This window comes from Crinia signifera, chromosome 1, assembly GCF_055691185.1.
Source record: "Crinia signifera chromosome 1, ASM5569118v1, whole genome shotgun sequence".
Taxonomy (NCBI): domain Eukaryota; kingdom Metazoa; phylum Chordata; class Amphibia; order Anura; family Myobatrachidae; genus Crinia; species Crinia signifera.
Genome location: NC_139217.1, coordinates 193,371,459 through 193,391,871, shown reverse-complemented (window position 1 = coordinate 193,391,871; position 20,413 = coordinate 193,371,459). Strand labels below are relative to the sequence as shown.

Here is a 20,413-nt window from a genome sequence, read left to right as displayed (position 1 = left end):
ATTAAATGAAATATATTTCATTCACATTGCATTGGCTTGTGATATCTCATACTAGAACATAGGAGGAAATTCTCTTTAGAATAGCTTTATTGTTCAATGCATCAAAGCATTTGTTTTTATTTATTGTATTACATTGTATATAATAACGTGATAAAAGAAAAAGTAATAATATCATTTTCAACAATTGTAAAGTGCAACGGAATCTGCTGCGCTATATAAGAAACTATAATTAAATACATACAGTACTAAACATAATTAGGGTTTTCATATTCCTACAAATAAATAACGCCTTATCAGAAAAGTGACAGTAGAAATACTATACTGTACATTTTTGTCCCCAGTCCATGGAAAAACTGACACAAAGTCATCTAGGGTGTCTATTATGGCATCAACGCGAAGGCCATCCAATTCAGTCTTTCCTGCCAGACCTAGGGAATAGAAAATATATATAATAATATTGACGACTGGTCAGACTTATTTCTGTAGCATAGTCCAGACCTGCTGAATAAAAGAAGAAAGAAAGACAAAAATGGCAGCACTACCACGGTCACTAGGGTTGACATCACCGGGGGCAGGTCCAGGGCCGGCACCGGGAGATATGAGCATCTCCCAATGCCGCTTTTCCACTGCAGTGAACAGGTCCCCTTTACACTGCCCCGTTACCTGGGTCCTCCCTGTTTTCCACCCTGGTCAAGACCTGGGAAAATGGACCTGGTCAGGACCCAGGAAAATGGACCTGGGTTTTTTTTTTTTCACCTGGGTCCATGAGGCAAAAACCCAGGTTTTTGCCTTAGTGTAAAAGGGGTATAACAGTATCTGAAGTTTTAAACTCTGAAAGCCAAGGAGTCTATTTACTAAGCCAACAAGCTCCTGTCATTTTTCAAACAGAGGGGCCATTAAGCATGGTGAAGAGATAAAGTAGAAGGTGATAATGCACCAGCCAATCAGCTATGTTTGAAATCTGACAATTAGGAGTTGTAAGGTCTAAGTAAGAATACACTGTACGTAATTGTTACTAGGAGCGTTACATGACAAAAGTATATAATAAATTGAGCATACGGTAGCTATTGGCCAGATAACATGGAAGCTCTTGAACCTGGTTTAATGTAACCTGATAATTGTATTGCATTGCCTAAGAACACCAGGGGGTTATTCAAATTTGATCACTGTTGTGGGAATTTGCACAGAGATCGATCATCGAATGATTGTGCATTCGTACGGATAACCGTACACATAACCGTACACATAACCATACACATGCTTGACACCAAACAGCAGCAAAATTCTGCATTTTTTTTTCATAGCAAGCCGGACGCTGTTTCATAGGAAGTTGCCAGTTGTGGGGTGGGTAACCAGGCATTACATGGGTGTGCCCAGGCATTTTTCGGGAGGAAATGAGGCATCAGTACCAGCCTCAATCAGCTGGTTTCTATTTCAGAGTTGTGGAAGGATCAGGGATATACACAGACTGCACATGGAATGGAAAAATCATTTGATGTTGAGCGAGTTGCTCAACATCGAATGATTTTTCCAAAATTCTGGCAAGCCATTCGCAGACTTGCACAGGGCAGTTTTTCACTCTGGTGGGGTGGTGGCTATCTGACTGCAGGGCTTTGGAAATTCGCAGAGCAGAGCTGAATAACCCCATAGTTCTGACAATCCAAAAAAAGTAGCAAACTTTGGGCTTGATTCAGAGATCAACACAAAACCAATTTGTTTCCAGTGTTCAGTGATTCTTGGCCAACTGCCCATGCATTAGGACAACAGTCGCAGAGACAATGTTTTGCAAAGTTATTGACCGCAAGATCAGTTTATGGAAAGTAACTGGAAGTGGAAGCAAAAATGCAGGTATGTCACAACCATTTTGGGGTGGGTCTAAGCTTGCATCACCAATCCCATATGCAGTAGAAAGGACATCAGCATCTTACTTCCTGCAGCCATGCTTCACATCCATATAGCTACACAACACAACTGATATTAGAATGATCTGCGACAGATGCTTGGTCTTTATGCACAGAATCTGACTGGGAAATTTACTAAGATGGGATTTCTATTTCAGATAGAAAATGGTTGCCCCCCCTAACATCCCATATATTATCTTCTAGAAGGTGTTAAATTGATTCTGATTGGTTGCCCATAGCAACATCCCATGTGAAATAGAACTCCCATCTTAGTAAATTTGGTACTTGTGTATTATTGCATGCAAAAATTGAATGCGATTTAGCGGCCAATTTGCGTGCTATTCCATTCTTGCACACCCCCACTATCCAAGTCAGCCTGAAGCGTGGCGAGCAGACGCGGTACGCATCCTCCCGACCTGTTGATACCCTCACTATCCACGTCGGCGTTGAGTTGATTTTATAAAGAGTGGCGAGCGCAGCGAGCCCCGCGAGGGGACTCGGAAAACGATCCCGAATCGTGGTGAGCACAGCGAGGGGACACTGATTACTTGACATTTATTCTGCGTCCCCTCGCCACGCTTCGGGATCGTTTTCTGCGTCCGCCCGCCCGCCACGTTTTATAAAGTCAACTCCACGCCGACGTAAATAGTGGGGGTATGAACAGGTCGGGAGGATGCGTATAGTGTCCGCTCGCCACGCTTCGGGCTGACTTGGATAGGCAGAAAATCACGGCAAATCGGGCGCAAAATTGCATCACGGCTCGAGACGGCCGCAAATCGTATGAGATATCGGATGAGATTTATATGAAATTGGGCGCCGTGATAATACACAAGTACCGTAAATTTCCCCCTGGGGCTTTTCAGGCCACCGATAGGCACCTAAACACAGTCCCAGATATCAGCAGATGTAGCATATGGTCAGACAGGTAAGGTTTACCAAGTTGCAGCTGTAAATGCATTAGCAAATTCTCTGAGTCTGGTCCTTCACCAATTACTGTAACAAATCTTTTTCCTTTGTCATACTGTACAGTATATTGTTTTTTCTGTGCCTGTAATCATCCAAACAGCCAAGTAATTTGTATCATTGTGACCTCTGTCTCATCTAACTAAATAATTCATCACATTCCGAAGTGACAAGTATGTCAACTCTTATAGGTCCTTCATTCTCCATTAGCAGGACATTTCCCATCAGTTTATTTTACTGCATAAGAGGTTAGAGAAATCTCTGTGGTACTCTTGTCACCTTTCCATTTCCTTACACTGTGCTACTTGTGACTCAATAACTGCTTCTGTCCTTCATTCTTTTAAGGTTACATTTTAAGCAGCAGCTGAATGTAAAGTAATAAAACAGGTCATTTATTAAGTTGAATGCTTTTGAAAAGATGTCAATACTGTATGTACAGCTACATATATGGCAATAACCACAATCCTGGGAGCAAAAGGTTAATGTTTTGGGCCACTCTTGCATATATCCAGATCATAGGTCAACAGTAAAATAGACAGTCCATGTCGACCTGTTGACTAAGGGTGAGATGTACCAAGTTCTGAAAAGTGATAAAATGAAGAGTGATAAGCCTCCCACCAATCCGCTCCTATCTGACATTTCTTAAACACATCCCGTGACATGACAGGTAGGAGCTGATTGGATGGCTGTTCAACACTCTCAATTCTATCACTTTTCAAGCTTAGTACATCTGGCCATAAGACATTATCAAACCTTTGATCCACACCCCTCTTGCTAAGCCCTTCCCCTAAATAGGATTAGAAGTATCCTAGAATTAGAATTATGTACTTATCTTACATTACCTGCTTTTTTGGCCAGGTATCTGCCTATAGCAAGGCTCTGATAATAAACGGTCCCATCAATTTCTAAAACTGGGAGTTTTCCGAAAGGGTAAGCTGTGGAGGAAAGGAAAACAGATGTAAAGTGGTATTAGTTACCATCATTAATGTACAGGTAGCGATTGCTTGGTTGACTACATGAAAAGGGAGTTGTGTCATTCAGAGATCCAGTACTGTTATAGGAGTCCTCTGTTGTGAAGATTATTGTATTGAAACTGGAGATTTGGGAATGTCTACTATGCTTAAGACTGTAATTCTGATATAGTGAGAGTCTGGCACATTTGTTCTAACCTGTACTACTGTATATACAAAAACTTGGTCTGTAGGCAGTGTCTATGACAAACAGCATTATCTTTAGGACACCTTGGCAATGTCACAAATCATCAAAATCATGGACAATTGATGTGCACCAGATACAGATATTTAACAGTTGCCTTCTGTAACTGCTATTTCTTCTAATCTCTAATGAAACAATACACAAAGAAGCAGCGCTGAAACTACAATGAATAGAGGACTCAATTAATAAAGAGATATAGACTTTATATGTATAGTAAATATTAGCAATACATTGACATTAACACACATACATATATCAAATACACTTAAGAACTTATAAATAGAAGGGGTATCTCACTCGCAGGGTGGATAAAAATCTTAAATATGGACTGACTATCCCTATAACCCAGCAGCTGCTTTGGAGGAAACAACTCACACTTGAGGCGCCCTACATATTCTCTAGCAGAATATATATTTTCCTTTTTTTTCTAATAAAACAATAACTGTGTATGTGGTAAGAAGCCAGTGTATAGGGCGCAGCTTATTATTCATATAATTGTGTGAACTACGTAAGAAGGTTCATACAAGTTGCTAATAAGTCTTGGTTCTTGGACTTTCTAAGCCATTTGGTATTGACCTACCAGGGCCAGGTTTGCTCAGGCCTTCTGCTTATCAAAGCAAGGAATTCATATATCAGCTCCCATTATGAGATAGAACATAGTACATTGCAATATAGGGCCTGATTTGGGTGCAGTTGGAGTTGCGATCAATGCGGATTCCTTGGAAATCACCTGTTGCAGAGGCCAGAGAATGTCCATGTAACCACAGAATACGTATTTCTTCTACCTAAACAGTGGCAATATGTCCGTTTAGGGAAACGGAGGCCATTCCACCTCATCCCATCCCCATATCACATCAGACTGACAATCATTGAAGATCTGATGCCATAGTGCATACATTGTCGCATGACCCATTCTGAGCAAAATACAGATGATCAATTTTCTGCATGAACAGCATTTCCTGTCACATCTTAATAACCCCCCATAGAGCATGGATCCAATGTGAGGAACTTCACTTTTGCTCTTTAAATTGGAGGCAGGGTCATAAAAGTAGAGCTTGGCCCTTTTACTGATTTACTTATAGCTAGAGCTCTGATAAAACTGTTAAATGTGGCCCTAAAGCTGGGTACACATATATACAATCCTTATTTTTTGCAACCGTTCGGCTGACCGTACTCCCGTCGGACCGTCCACAAACAACAGCCGACACGCGCGTACACACCTCATACACACCTGTACAATTTACTTGCGACGTCTGATGTACTCCCGTCCAAACAGTCGCAAGAAAAAGATTGTACCACCGTACACACTCTCCCGATTTGGGCTAGTGACATGTCACATGTGACCAAAATTATCATAATGGGCTGGGTTAGGGCATAATTATAGCAGTCACCCTCCTATTAAAAAAAAAAAACGGCATGGGGTCCCCCCCACAGCCGTAATCAGCACCAGGCTGAAAGAGCCGGGGCTGGTATTAAAAAATCAGGAAACCCGACAAATAGGGCTTCGCTGATTTTTTATAACCAGCCCCAGGCTCCAGGTCAGGGGCTGGTTCCCAAAATACGGGGGACAAAATGACTAGGGGTCCCCCGTATTTTAAGAACCAGCCCTAGGCCAAACCAGCCAGCAGGGTAATGCCACAGCCGGGGGACACTTATTATATAAGGTCCTGCGGCCAAAGCATTCAGCCCTCTGGCCGGTCAGCCTGGCCAGGGGTCCTGGGGGAGTGGGGACCCCCCAAAAAAGGGGTCCCCCCCTCCAGGGCTTACCTGACCAGGCTGAAGCCTGGTGCTGTCCTCGATGCCCCTGGGCGGTGGGAATCGAGCTGATTTCAGTGTAAAAAATAGATGAAAACCTATTGTCTTTTCCTGTGGAACTATGAGTCCCAGCAAGCCTCCCCCACATGCTGGGACTTGGAGAACCACAAGTCCCAGCATGCGGGGCATTAAAGGGCCCGCTGGCACTTGTAGTTCCACAGACAAAAAAAATAGTTAAATAAATACACACTGACAAATTAGAAAAATAAAAGTTTAATACATACATTACACAAACACACTGATACTTACCTATCTTGATCCCGTAGGTAGGTCCCTGGGTCCGGTGGCTTGGTTCCGGGGCTGGTCCGGGTCCGGGGCTCCAGGTTTGAAGAGTCCGGGGTCCAGGATCCGTAGTAATCCAAAGGGATACCTGTGGAAGGAAATCCTACTCACCTGCTCCTGTGGCGACCACCCCGGCATCTGCTGTTGAAGTCCCGCTGCTCCCGGCTGCAGTGGTACCCGCTCCGCCTCCGCTGTATACTAGAGACACAGAGATCCTTCTTCCTCTGCGTCTCTGCTCAAAATGATTTCTGGCCAATCAGGAGCCGACTTTCTCGGCTCCTGATTGGCCAGAAATCATTCTGAGCAGAGACGCAGAGGAAGAAGGATCTCTGCGTCTCTAGTATACAGCGGAGGCAGAGCGGGTACCACTGCAGCCGGGAGCAGTGGGACTTCAACAGAAGATGCTGAGGTGGTCGCCACAGGAGCAGGTGAGTAGGATTTCCTTCCCCAGGTGCCCCTTTGGATTACTACGGATCCAGGACCCCGGACTCTTCAGCCCTGGAGCCCCGGACCTGGACCCTGGGACCTACCTACGGGATCAAGATAGGTAAGTATCAGTGTGTTTGTGTAATGTATGTATGTATGTATTAAACTTTTATTTTTCTAATGTGTCAGCGTGTATTTATTTAACTATTTTTTTTACTGTGGAACTACAAGACCCAGCGGGCCCTTTAATGCCCCGCAGGCTGGAACTTGTGGTTCTCCAAGTCCCAGCTTGCAGGGTAGGCTTGCTGGGACTCATAGTTCCACAGTTTAAAACAATAGTTTATTCACCTATTTTTTACACTGAAATCGCCCAGGGGCATCGAGGACAGCACCAGGCTTCAGCCTGGTCAGGTAAGTCCTGGAGGGGGGACCCCTTAATTGGGGGGGTCCCCACTTCCCCAGGACCCCTGGCCAGGCTGACCGGTCAGAGGGCTGAATGCTTTGGCCGGGGGGACTTGTATAAAAAGTCTCCCCCCCCGGCTGTGGCATTACCCTGCTGGCTGGTTTGGCCTGGGGCTGGTTTTTAAAATACGGGGGACCCCTAGTCATTTTGTCCCCTGTATTTTGGGAACCAGCCCCGGACCTGGAGCCGGTTTAAAAAAATCAGCGAAGCCCTATCTGGTTGGTTTCCTGATTTTTTAATACCAGCCTGACTCTTCAGCCTGGTGCTGGTTACAGCTGTGGGGGGGGGGGGGGATCCCACGTTTTTTTTTTTTAATGAGTAAAAGGGTGACTAAAATGTAGACGCAGTAACCCGTCTATATAGAAGTTTAGTCACCCTGCCGGCTGACTAAAGTTCTATATAGACGGGTTTGCGCCTAAATTTTAGTAAGCCGGCAGGGTGACTAAACTTCTATGTAGACGGGTTACTGCGTCTACATTTTAGTCACCCTTTTACTCATTATAAAAAAAACTATGTGGGGTCCCCCCCACGGCTGCAACCAGCACCAGGCTGAAGAGCCGGGGCTGGTATTAAAAAAAATCAGTAAACCAATCAGTTAGGGCTTCGCTGATTTTTTAAAACCAGCCCCAGGTCCAGGGCTGGTTCCCAAAATACAGGGGACAAAATGACTAGGGGTCCCCCGTATTTTAAGAACCAGCCCCAGGCCAAACCAGCCAGCAGGGTAATGCCACAGCCGGGGGGAGACTTTTTATACAAGTCCCCCCGGCCAAAGCATTCAGCCCTCTGACCGGTCAGCCTGGCCAGGGGTCCTGGGGGAGTGGGGACCCCCCCAATTAAGGGGTCCCCCCCCTCCAGGACTTACCTGACCAGACTGAAGCCTGGTGCTGTCCTCGATGCCCCTGGGCGGTGGGCATCGAGCTGATTTCAGTGTAAAAAATAGATGAATAAACTATTGTTTTAAACTGTGGAACTATGAGTCCCAGCAAGCCTACCCTGCAAGCTGGGACTTGGAGAACCACAAGTCCCAGCCTGCGGGGCATTAAAGGGCCCGCTGGGTCTTGTAGTTCCACAGACAAAAAAAATAGTTAAATAAATACACACTGACACATTACAAAAATAAAAGTTTAATACATACATACATTACACAAACACACTGATACTTACCTATCTTGATCCCGTAGGTAGGTCCCAGGGTCCGGGGCTCCAGGGCTGAAGAGTCCGAGGTCCGTAGTAATCCAAAGGGGTACCTGGGGAAGGAAATCCTACTCACCTGCTCCTGTCGCGACCACCTCGGCATCTTCTGTTGAAGTCCCGCTGCTCCCAGCTGCTGGTACCCGCTCTGCCTCCGCTGTATATTGGAGACGCAGAGATCCTTCTTCCTCGGCGTCTCTGCTCAGAATGATTTCTGGCCAATCAGGAGCCGAGAAAGTCGGCTCCTGATTGGCCAGAAATCATTTTGAGCAGAGACGCAGAGGAAGAAGGATCTCTGTGTCTCTAGTATACAGCGGAGGCGGAACGGGTACCACTGCAGCCGGGAGCAGCGGGACTTCAACAGCAGATGCCGGGGTGGTCGCCACAGGAGCAGGTGAGTAGGATTTCCTTCCACAGGTACCCCTTTGGATTACTACGGATCCTGGACCCCGGACTCTTCAGCCCTGGAGCCCCGGACCCGGACCCTGGGACCTACCTACGGGATCAAGATAGGTAAGTATCAGTGTGTTTGTGTAATGTATGTATTAAAGTTTTATTTTTCTAATGTGTCAGTGTGTATTTATTTAACTATTTTTTTTTTGTCTGTGGAACTACAAGTGCCAGCAGGCCCTTTAATGCCCCACATGCTGGGACTTGTGGTTCTCCAAGTCCCAGCATGCGGGGGAGGCTTGCTGGGACTCATAGTTCCACAGGAAAAGACAATAGGTTTTCATCTATTTTTTACACTGAAATCAGCTCAATGCCCACCGCCCAGGGGCATCGAGGACAGCACCAGGCTTCAGCCTGGTCAGGTAAGTCCTGGAGGGGGGGGGCTTTATTGGGGGGATCCCCACTCCCCCAGGACCCCTGGCCAGGCTGACCGGTCAGAGGGCTGAATGTTTTGGCCGAGGGACCTTATATAATAAGTGTCCCCCGGCTGTGGTATTACCCTGCTGGCTGGTTTGGCCTGGGGCTGGTTTTTAAAATACGGGGGACCCCTAGTCATTTTGTCCCCCGTATTTTGGGAACCAGCCCCTGACCTGGAGCCTGGGGATGGTTTTAAAAAATCAGCGAAGCCCTATTTGTCGGGTTTCCTGATTTTTTAATACCAGCCCCGGCTTTTTCAGCCTGGTGCTGGTTACAGCTGTGGGGGGGACCCCACGCCGGGTTTTTTTTTTTTTTGTCAAAGCTGGAACGCCCACATGGGCGTTCCAGCTTTGGCAGTATAGTCGCAAGGACGGCAGCATATTGGTCGAACGTGCGTACACACTGCACTTTTGTACCGATATGAGGCCGTCCTGTCGGATAAAAATTAAACAGCAAAGAACCGTTGACCGACCGAGTATGGACGGTCAAGACAGTTTTTTGCCGTTTATCGCTCGTACGGGACAGCGTACACACATATACAATTGAACGGCTGTCCGACCCAGAACGAAAGAACGGCCCGACAATTGTATATATGTGTACCCAGCTTAAGAGTATTATCACAATATTACATAGTCTGCACATGTAATTTAATGCTATATTTCCCCAGTGACCTAAGGTGGGAAAGAAGCTGTACAATGGGATTATAACCCCTAATCAATGGGCTACACATCCTGCTCTCAACCAGTGCCTAATGGGATTAGTAGCAATATACAATAGAATAATACTATTCCATTAACCTGCTTAGAATGATGGAATTTGTGTTAATGCAGGCCAATTCGTGAATTGGTCAGAATGGTACAATAAAGTGCATGTAAAACATCTCCCGACAAGGAATATGTATAAAACCTTGATGAATTTGATCTTATGTAATAAACAGTAAATGCACGCTGAGGTGTGACCACATACATAGCATGATTTATTTAGGCATAGATTGTGTAGTGTAAATTGAGGACACATGTGTATGATTAATAATTAGGACAGAACACTCATGCCTAGATTGAATATTAAAAACTATGATAATTTGTACAATTAAGATACCTATGTGAGGCTCTACCACTTATCAAATAAACTACACTGGCACTGTCACATGTTATGCTAAATCCCCACTTGTTTTGGATGCAGTATTGCAGTATATGCAGTAATGGATTAACTGAGACAGTTAATATTATCCAAGGAAGAATTCATTATATGCACACAGTTAATGCGCAAATGTATATACTATTGGGGAAAATTCATGTGACAACATTCATTACAGAATAGGATTCTGTTCTAAAATTGTTACAACAAAATGTCAAAATATGAGGCATTGTTGCTAATCAGTATCATTTATTTTACCATACCCAGTGCCAGTGTAATTGATACATGTTGGAATAGAACAGACAATATACTAGCATTACTACTGTAATAACATCTCCAGATAAATATATCTAATTATAGGAACACACAGGAGTGGTTATTCTGGGTATCCTGGATTTAGGGCATATAAATATCCTACTCAAGTTAAGAGACACCCATTTTCCCATTTTCCCATATTTCAATCCTTTATATCTAATAACAACAATAACAACAACTAAACACATAGCGGACAAACTCATTTCATGAAATTCCCTTTAATACACACCATAACATTTTCACCATAATTATTTCAATATTTCACCTTTTAGCCAATAAAAGCTAAATTTTATAATGTTCTTGAGACACTTTGTGGAGAGAATACAGTGAATATTTGTACATATATAACATAATAGAAGTCCAGAGTGCCCCTTGTTGGAATCCTTTTTCTTATTTCATCGGGTTTAAACACATGTTCCTGGGTGCACCTCCCATACAAACAAATTCAGAATGATTGATTTCATTAATATAGAGGGATTGGATAACTACAACATTTATAGGCTGTGCGGATTAATTCTATGTTTGATAACCCTTATTAACAACAGGTGGATTTATGAAATCATTATGAATATATGTTAACTTTTAGTACATAAGTATGTGATATATTCATATAGCTTTTTAGTAACAATCCATTTTATTTTTATTAATGCCTTGTCTTGTTTCTGTGGCATTAGATAGGCGTTTGGAAGTAGCAGATCATGATGGCACTATAACATAACTGTTACCAATAATAGCAATTATATACTTTCATTCAATCATTATATTTTGTAATATATTTTTTCCCCTTTACTAAATACACTACTGTTTAAGGTTGGGGTCACCCAGACAATTTTGTGTTTTACATGAAAACTGACTTTTATTTATCAATTGAGTTGCAAACTGAATAGAACATATAGTCAAAACATTGGCAAGGTTAGAAATCATGATTTTTATTTTAAATAATCAGTTTGTCCTTCAAACTTTGCTTTCACCATAGAATGCTCCTTGTGCAGCATTGCAGACCTTTTGCTTTCTAGCTGTTAATTGGTTGTGGTAATCTGAAGAAATGTCACCCCACACTTCATGAAGCACCTCCCACAAAGTTGGATTGGCTTGATGGACACTTCTTGTGTACTAGAAGGTCAAGCTGCTCCCGCAACAGCTCAATGGAGTCGAGATCTGGTGACTGCACTGGCCACCCATTTAGAGACAAAATACCAGCTGCCTGTCTTCCCTAAATAGTTCTTGCATAACTTGGAGAAGTGCTATGGGTCATTGTCCTGTTGGAGGAGGAAATTGGCTCCAATCAAGCTCTGTTCACAGGGCATGGCATGACATTGCAAAATGGAGTGATAGCCTTCCTTATTCAAAATCACTTTTACCTTGTACAAATCCTCCCACTTTGCCAGCACCAAAACAGCCCCAGACCATCACATTACCTGAAAGATGGCATCAGGAACTCTTCCAGCATGTTTTCACTCACTTGTTCTGCATCTCACAACTGTTCTTCTGTGTGATCCAAACACATCAAAAGGTACTTATGTAGTATCTGGGCTGCCGATTTTTTGATTGTATGCCTTAAGTTAAGGCATACAATCAGATGCGATGCGATGCGATATCGCATCGCATCGCATCGCATGCGACCATCGGATGCGATGACCCGATTTTTCCATAGGAATCAATGTTAAAATGGACTGAGTCCATTTTAACATGGAATTCAATGGGAAAAAGGGGTCCTTTTCATACCCCTACTATCCAAGTGGGCATGGAGTTGGATATAAACCTGTGGCGAGCGTAGCGAGCCACCGAGCCCGAAGCGTGGCGAGCGAAGCGAGCCCCGCGAGGGTCCGGTATTCTGTGTCCCCTCGCGGGGCTCGCTACGCTCGCCACGCTTGGGGCTCGGTGGCTCGCTACGCTCGCCACAGGTTTATATCCAACTCCATGCCCACTTGGATAGTAGGGGTATGAAAAGGACCCCTTTTTCCCATTGAATTCCATGTTAAAATGGACTCAGTCCATTTTAACATTGATTCCTATGGAAAAATCGGGTCATCGCATCGCATCGCATCGATGGTCGCATGCGATGCGATGCGATGTGCCCGATTCGACCCGATTTAGAAATCGGCAGCCCAGATACTACATAAGTACCCATCAAAATTCGATTTTCTGTTCCCAAAACTTTTTTCCAATCTTCATGTTCTTCCTGCTTTTTCTTTGCCACGTTTCCTAGAAGGCCAGCATCCTGGAGTTGCCCCTTCACTGTAGATGTTGACACTGGCTTTTTGTGGGTACCATTTAATGAAGCTGCCAGTTGAGAACCAGTTAATGCAGGTCTTTCTCAAACTAGAGACTCTAATGTACTTGTCTTCTTGCTCAGTTGTGCACTAGGGCCTCCTACTTCCCTTTCTACTTTGGTCAGAGCCGGTTTGTGCTGTTCTCTGAAGGGAGCAGTACACACTGTGGTAGGAAACTTTGCCAAGTTTCTTGGCAATTTCTCACATGGAATAGCCTTAATTTTGAACAAGAATAGACTGTCGCAGTTCACATGAAAGTTCTCTTTTTCTATAATCTAACCCACAAATGGTGGTGATGCTCCAGATACAAAGTAACCATTGAGTAACATGTCCTAGAATCATGACATGTACTAAAAAGTTACAAATGTGACTCCAAAATGACAACAGTATATGTAAGACACCCTCTATTAAAGAAGATTGCAGCACAGGCATGTACAATCGGTATACCACCAAGGAATAAAGTAATACACAACATTTATTGGTATTGAAAGTATTTACTAAAGTTGTTGTACATATTGGCACAGCATTATTTTTTTCTACAATAAAGATTTAAAAATAAACTTCACCTAACAACGGCTACCAGAGACCAATTTTAATCTTCATATTCTTTCTTTTTCTGTAGCTATTAGTTTGTTTTTAATATTTCGCCACCTAAATCCCTAATACAGGGGTACTGATTACAAGGTCACATATTATTAATACAATTGAAAATCATAAATATGCAAGGATGACGACATCCTAGTTATAGTTTTTTAACATTAATAAAGATATTATACACTGGAATTTTAAGTCCTATGCGACTTTGTGGATGACGAGTGCATCCTAACAAAACTGATTTTATTTTCTTTCCTCGTATCGTACAGTCTAAATCAGTGGAGAGCACCCTAAGCCAGCGGGGTGTAGTATATATAATATTCCCCGCGGAATAGATAGGTTTATCCATCCATAACCGAATAATCCCTAATAAATAAATGGTGCGGGCCCCTTGCCCTCTTTTTACCAGGTGTCTTACATCTGCGAGCGCTGTAGAAAACATTAGATGGACGGCGACCATTGAATGATTTGCTCCTGCACACAAGCTGCAAATGGATGTTTATGCAAATCATTAATTTGCATGTGTGCGGGGAAACTCAGCATGCCGGGTGGAGGGGGGGGGGCTTGTGGGACTCGCACAGCTGTGAAATTCGCAGCTTTGTGAGTAAACCAGAATAAGGTCCAATATGTGATGCAAGAGGCATAAAATGATAATAAAAAACAAAATGTGTGAACAGGACATGGTTGTGAACAATTGTTTGTTTGTTTTTGTTTTTACAATGTTCTTGCCAATTTAAGTACAAATATCATTCCAAGGGAACTGCGCAATATACTGTAGTATGAAATATCACATTTAATTCTGCCCCATAACTTATGTCTTTGTCAAGTTTGGACTGTAGATTGGAGTGAAACATGTATAAATTAAACTAGCTTTATAGTTTTATTCTGTATCCTAAGGCTTGTGTGATAGAAATAATTAAAGTTCAGGATACCTTTTTTTTAACCTTTCTAAAAGGGCATATTTTTAAGTGTCAAACCTGTACTAACAGCAACATGTCACATTTTACTAACCTCCCTTCAGAAGCAAAGGCTCTAAATTTAGGGGAAATAAAAGACCACATATATATTTAAGAACACAGACACAAAAATTATGTTTAGAATGAAGAGATTGTGATATCTATAGTCCCGCTAGGAGGGGAAGTCAGCCACAGAAACAATAATCGACGGCTTCAAATTAACATATTCAAACTTGCAGGAGAGAAGAAGAGGTGCCCCCTTGGGAACAGGAGCCCAGCGGCAGGTGACTACATTGCCTCCCACAGGGCCGGATTAACAATGGGCCTGATGGAGCTACAGTTCCAGGCCCACTATCTAAATTTTGTAGCTGAGGGCCAGGGCTTTCCAACAAGCCCAGCCCCGCATCGCTAGCCCCCCAGGAACCGGAGATACCGCCAGGCAAACCTGGAACGTTTTCCCCATAGGATAACATGGGACCCGCTAATTCCGACCTCCACCTGGTTCCAACGGCTGACAGTTGCCCCTCCGGCATAACAGAGGATCGAGGTTGATCTCAGTCGAACCCAAATCGCTGTGCCTTCAATCTGATACCTGGTCCATATGGGTTCATTGGTTCTAGAGATATTGCGGGTAAACCATTTTTTTTTTTCATTTCTGAAATGTAATTTCATGGCTGTTCATGTTGTTTGAGGACAGATTTTTCTGTTTCACGGGACCAAAATAATTCGAAGCCTACATGTAAATGGGTCAGTTAGTTTCGAAGAAATAGCTGGTTGTTTAATGGGGGATGGGGGCGGTTTTCTCTTCCCTCACAACAGAAAATGCAGGGACTTGGCTGGCGTAAAAGGGTCCAGTCCGGGAATGTCTCTGCATGATCCTGGGTAAATACCTGCATTTTCTGGTATGAAAGGGGTATTATTTCAAATAGCCAGGACATGCAGTGCTCTGATTAAAGCCGGGCAGACCCCTGCTCTCTGCCCGGCTGTCAATGGTTGTCATTTCTGCCCCATGGCTGTCCCCCAGTTACCGCGAGCGTGTATTCCCCCTTGGCAATGAGTATGTAATCCCACATGGCAATGAGCATGAAACCCCTGGCAATGAACATGGAACCCCTGGCAATGAATATGTAGGTAAGCAACACTTATGTAGCATCATTTTTAATAGGCATTATGGTGTTTGGCGTAATACGTAATGGAGATTATGGTGTGAGGCTTAACATGTAATGGGCAATATGTTGTAAATTTTTAAAGCGCGCCTTTGGCGCGCAATGCCCCTTTTTATGAAGCATATTGTGCATTATTGCTCAATCTGTTTGATATAGTGCAGGCATGTCCAAATTATGGCCCTCCAGCTGTTGTGAAACTACAAGTCCCATCATGCATTGCCATAGTTTTGCTTTTAGGGAATGCTAAAACTATGTCAAGGCATGCTGAGACGTGTAGTTTCACAACAGCTGGAGGGCCACTGTTTGGACATGCCTGGTATAGTGTGTATTTTGGCTCAATCCATGTGGCAAAATGTAAATTTTGCCTGAATCTGTGTGGCATGACATGAATTTTGACTCAATCTGTGTGCCATAGTGTGAATTTTGGCTCATTTCTTGTGGCATAATGTGTTAAGGCAAGTACAGTATAAGGGGGTTACTATTGTGTTGCATGATTTGTATAAGGGGTATATGGTGTTGTAAACTAACATGACCACATAAAAGGTGCTGAGATGTTGTCTACCAAGTTTCGTCTTTCAGTATTTTTTTCATGACTAGAGTGCCGCCTCACCCTGCAAATATCTTAGGACATCGGCATCCTGCGGGTGCACCTTTGGAGTGCACCCGCCAATATATCTCCCTGCATTTTTCTTATGCCAGCCCCCTGCCTTTTCCAGGCATATATAATTAGTTGAAAGTATTTACACAAATACAGACACACCCATGAGCAGACCACCCAAACAGAACACTGGTCACGCCACCCACATTATTTGGTGCTGGCCACAACCCCTATTATTGCGCATAATAGGCCCTTGATCATATTCAGCTCCAGGCCAATTTAGACCTTAATCTGGCTCTGACCTCCCAGAGTCCTCTGCCTCTAGCTGGCTTCTGTACAAGAGTTCATGATTGTGTATTTTAGAAAAATTATACTTTATGCCAATTTCTTTCTGTAACAGTTACATATTAATTTGCACTTTGATATTTTAACCTTCGTACAGTACATCCAAACTCAGATAGACACAAAAAAAAAAATTAAAGAGGTAACCTTAAGAAGCCACAATTTACTGCCAGAATGGGACTTACCTTGTAGTTCTCTGACTGTCTGCTCCTGGTTGTACTACTTTTGCTGCTCATATAATTAAAATGATAGTCCGCAGGTCTCATTAGCAAAGCATTTGCAGTTTTCCTGTTCTATTCTATCACTCCTAACATTTCTATGTTCCAGATGCATCAATGTGTATTATGAGGTCAATTTTCTGAAAAATTAAGTTTTCTACAGGTTTGGACGCTTGCCACAAATACACAAAGCTCCAGAAAATGATACATTTTGTGGCTTGGATCTGGTGGGTAAAGCTGTCTAAAAACAGATTTACCCCACTGGGTCCAAGTTCCAATATGTATTGCATATAGCGTCTAGTCACAATGCCCACTGAGTGGAATTCTCCCAGTACACCCCACAACATAAGTGTCATACAATGAATCTGCAGCTAGGCTCCGAGGGTGTAGATCACTATATCTACAGTCATTAGCTTGACCATGAATTTTGAACAATGAAAAGGTCAACATTGGAAAAAGGTTGATACAAGTATAAGGTTGACATAGAAATGTCAGACACAGGAAAAGGTTGACGTGAGTTTTTCACTGTTGTGGGTGGGTGATGTTGTCAGACTGCGGGCAGGTGTGTGACCGTTACCTGGTGTTCCTGTTCTCCTCTAGGCACCGCTTGGCTGCGACCTGCCTGCTTCACTCGCCTGCAATTCGGAAGGCCGAGGGACAAAGGGACCCCGGGAAGACAATACCCCAAAACAACCACACAGAATGGTCACCCCATGTGAGCATGGTGATCAAAATAGTTTATTTTGCTGCATGGCGACTCACGGATCACTGTTATGAAAGAGGTTAAACAGTGCAATGGTGATAACAATACTTTGAAATCAATGATAAAGACTGGCAGAAGATTTCACTGAGAATGATATTGTGCGCAATGGGGTCACTGTGGCACTTGTAGGCCGCACCTCACACAATACAATAAATGCAATATACTGTTTCCAATAATCAACGCAATAAAGGACAAAAAGAGTAATAATGGTCTAAGAAAGGATATCGTGTGCGATGGGGCTACCGTAGCACCTGTAGGCCACAAGTCGCATGGTATCCTGCACCTTGAATAATCCTATGCAACTATGCAATGAAACAATCAGCTGCAACCGTTAATAAGGAAATATGCAGCACCATTTAAATAAATTACATTAATATAAAACAATTTGTACCTTGTGTCAATAAAACAAGTGTCCAGGCTGAAAAGACTGAGTCCCTGAACTGCGCAGTTTGTTAAAGGTAGGTACCTTTCTGGCCTAGGTGCACCATGAGTTGAAGTAGCAACTAATGCAGAATTTGTAATTCAAGGCAAAAGAAGTGTCCTGAACTTTGGCACAATGCCAACACTGAAGGTACTTCACAAAAGACTTCACTAAATGGCCGACGTGCTTTCGGCTTAAGATGGCTCCTGCGTAAAGGCGTAGGTGGGCCTAAAGGTGATACAGTCAAATAAGGTCAGGCTCCTGGGGGGCACTGTAATTCCCCGTCTCTGTGGTGCTTGTGGATCAAGGCTGTCAGTGTGCGGGGGCAGTAGCACAGTACCTGCTCATTGGCTCCTGTCAGTGCTGCACCCCCTCCCCACACTTTTTCGACTAGCCTATCCCTTCTCCTAACCTCTTTTGATCCTCCTATCCTGCCTCCGTTCCCATCCGTTCCTACTTATCCTATTGTTTTTCGTTTGTCCACCCACCTCCTTTTTAGTATGTTAACTCTTATGAGTAGGGCCCTCCTTCCTCACGTACTCACCCTACCTCTTTACCTCACCTGTGCTCTACTTCATCTTCAGTCTCCTCGACAATTTCGACACCTACTTCAGAACTGATGCTGATTTTAGTTCTACCAGCTATACCCCTATAAATATTTTATCAACACACCCTGTACGTTACCTTGTAATTTGTTTTTTTGTTTGCTATGTACGGCGCTGCAGACACTTTGTGGCGCCTTATAAATAAACTTACCACTACCACTACTACTATGACTACGACTACTACTACTACGTCACGACTCATTGTGCTCCAAGTGGCTGTGTGATGCGCTGCTGGCTCTCTGGTACTTTGACCTCTGGTTAGCTCTCTGGGGTCCCAACGGCTGCCAGGAATACAGGCCCTACTGCCCACTTCACTGCTGGGCTGTAGGCTCTCTCTCCTGTGCACCAGATGCCGCTGTTCTCCCCTGGTGCTGTGCCCACTCCCCTGATGCTTCCCGGGCTGCTGCGGCTCCTGGGGTCACTGCCACATCATAATGCCTCGCTCTCTCCTCGGCGGCTCTATTACACACTGCTCTGAGCCCTGCTGTCTGTCACAGGGCGGCTGTGGGTTCGGCCGCTCATCTTCTCCCCCTCCCCGCAGCTAGCTCCCTCTCTGTGGCGGGCACCAGCTGTCAATCACCGCCGGGCACTCTGCTGGGGACCGTTGCACCACATTGTCTCCCTTCACTTCGGTGCCACCAGCTCTCTCCCTCTGGCAGCTCTGCTTGGGGTCTCTCCGCAGCGCCCAGCGCCACTGCTTACTCCTTACTTTGGGGCACACCAGACTCTCTTGGCACCCTTGGGACACCAATCACCGCAGAGCTCCTCCGTTCCCGCTCACCAAGGACCAGGTAATCCCCCCTGGGTCCTAGTGTCCTCCATGTTGTGAATGCTGCTGCGAGGTGGTTGCCTAGCAATCCCCCGGGGGGGGGGGGGGGACACATGTACAGCAGGGGTGTCCAAACTTTTTGTGAGGAGGGCCAGATTTGGTGAGGTAAAAATGTGGGGGGCCGACCATTCAGCCTGACATTCTTTGAATCATTAATCACATCAGAATGGTCCCCCACTCTGCCCCTATTCACTTTATGTCCCCCAGCCTGAGCCCTTCACTGTATATGCCCTAGACTGCCCCCCCATTCTCTGTATTTCCTCCAGCCTGCCCCCATTCACTGTATGTCCCCCACTCTGCCCCCTTCACTGTATATTCCCCTGCCTGACCATCTTTCTCTGTATGTCCCCCAGCCTGCTCCTCCTTCACTGTATGTCCACCATTCACTGTATGTTCCCTACTCTGCACCCATTCACTCTGTCCCCCAGCCTATCCCCCCTTCTATGAATGTCCATCACTGCCTCCATTCACTGTATGTCCCAAAGCCTGACCCTTCATTCACTGTATGTCCCAAAGCCTGACCCTCCATTCGCTGTATGTCCCAAAGCCTGACCCTCCTTCACTGTATGTCCCCCAATCTGTCCCCATTAACTGTATGACTTCCATTCACTATGTCCCACAGCCTGCCCCCCCCTTCTCTGAATGTCCATCACTGCCTTCCTTCACTGTATGTCCCCCAGCCTGACCCTCCTTCACTGTATGTCCCCAGCTCTGCCCCCATTGACTGTATGTCCCCCTGCCTGCCCCCTACCTTCTCTGTATGTTTCCCAGCCCCTTGTGTGAGCCAGAGGATGGAGAGGCAAAGCAGGAACTGCAAGGACAGGAGAAGCTTGGGCTCCCGCTGCCGCCCTCCTCCACTCTGCATGTTACGGGAGCAAGCTCATTGCAGAGGAGGATGATATACAATTGCAGCTGCAGGGGTTGGATGCATACTCACCCAAAAGACACCAAACACATCTCACTGTGGTGGCCGGCACCTCCTCACTGCTGCAGACAGCAAGGTAAAGGCACACTCGCCGGGGCCCCACCTTTAGTGCTGTGTTTCCCACATCTGATGCTCCACCCGCTTCTGG

General features: G+C 44.7%; 1 protein-coding gene across 1 annotated transcript in view; it reads right to left on the bottom strand.

Annotated features, from left to right (window-relative positions):
- HPGDS (hematopoietic prostaglandin D synthase) overlaps positions 1 to 20,413 on the bottom strand; it is a 64,809-nt gene that overhangs the window by 8,813 nt on the left and 35,583 nt on the right. The window contains exons 3-4 of the mRNA XM_083179100.1: positions 3,707 to 3,799; positions 328 to 428 (exon numbers count right to left, since the gene is read on the bottom strand). Coding sequence (XP_083035226.1) covers positions 328 to 428; positions 3,707 to 3,799 — 194 coding nt within the window. The remainder of the gene's footprint in view (positions 1 to 327; positions 429 to 3,706; positions 3,800 to 20,413) is intronic.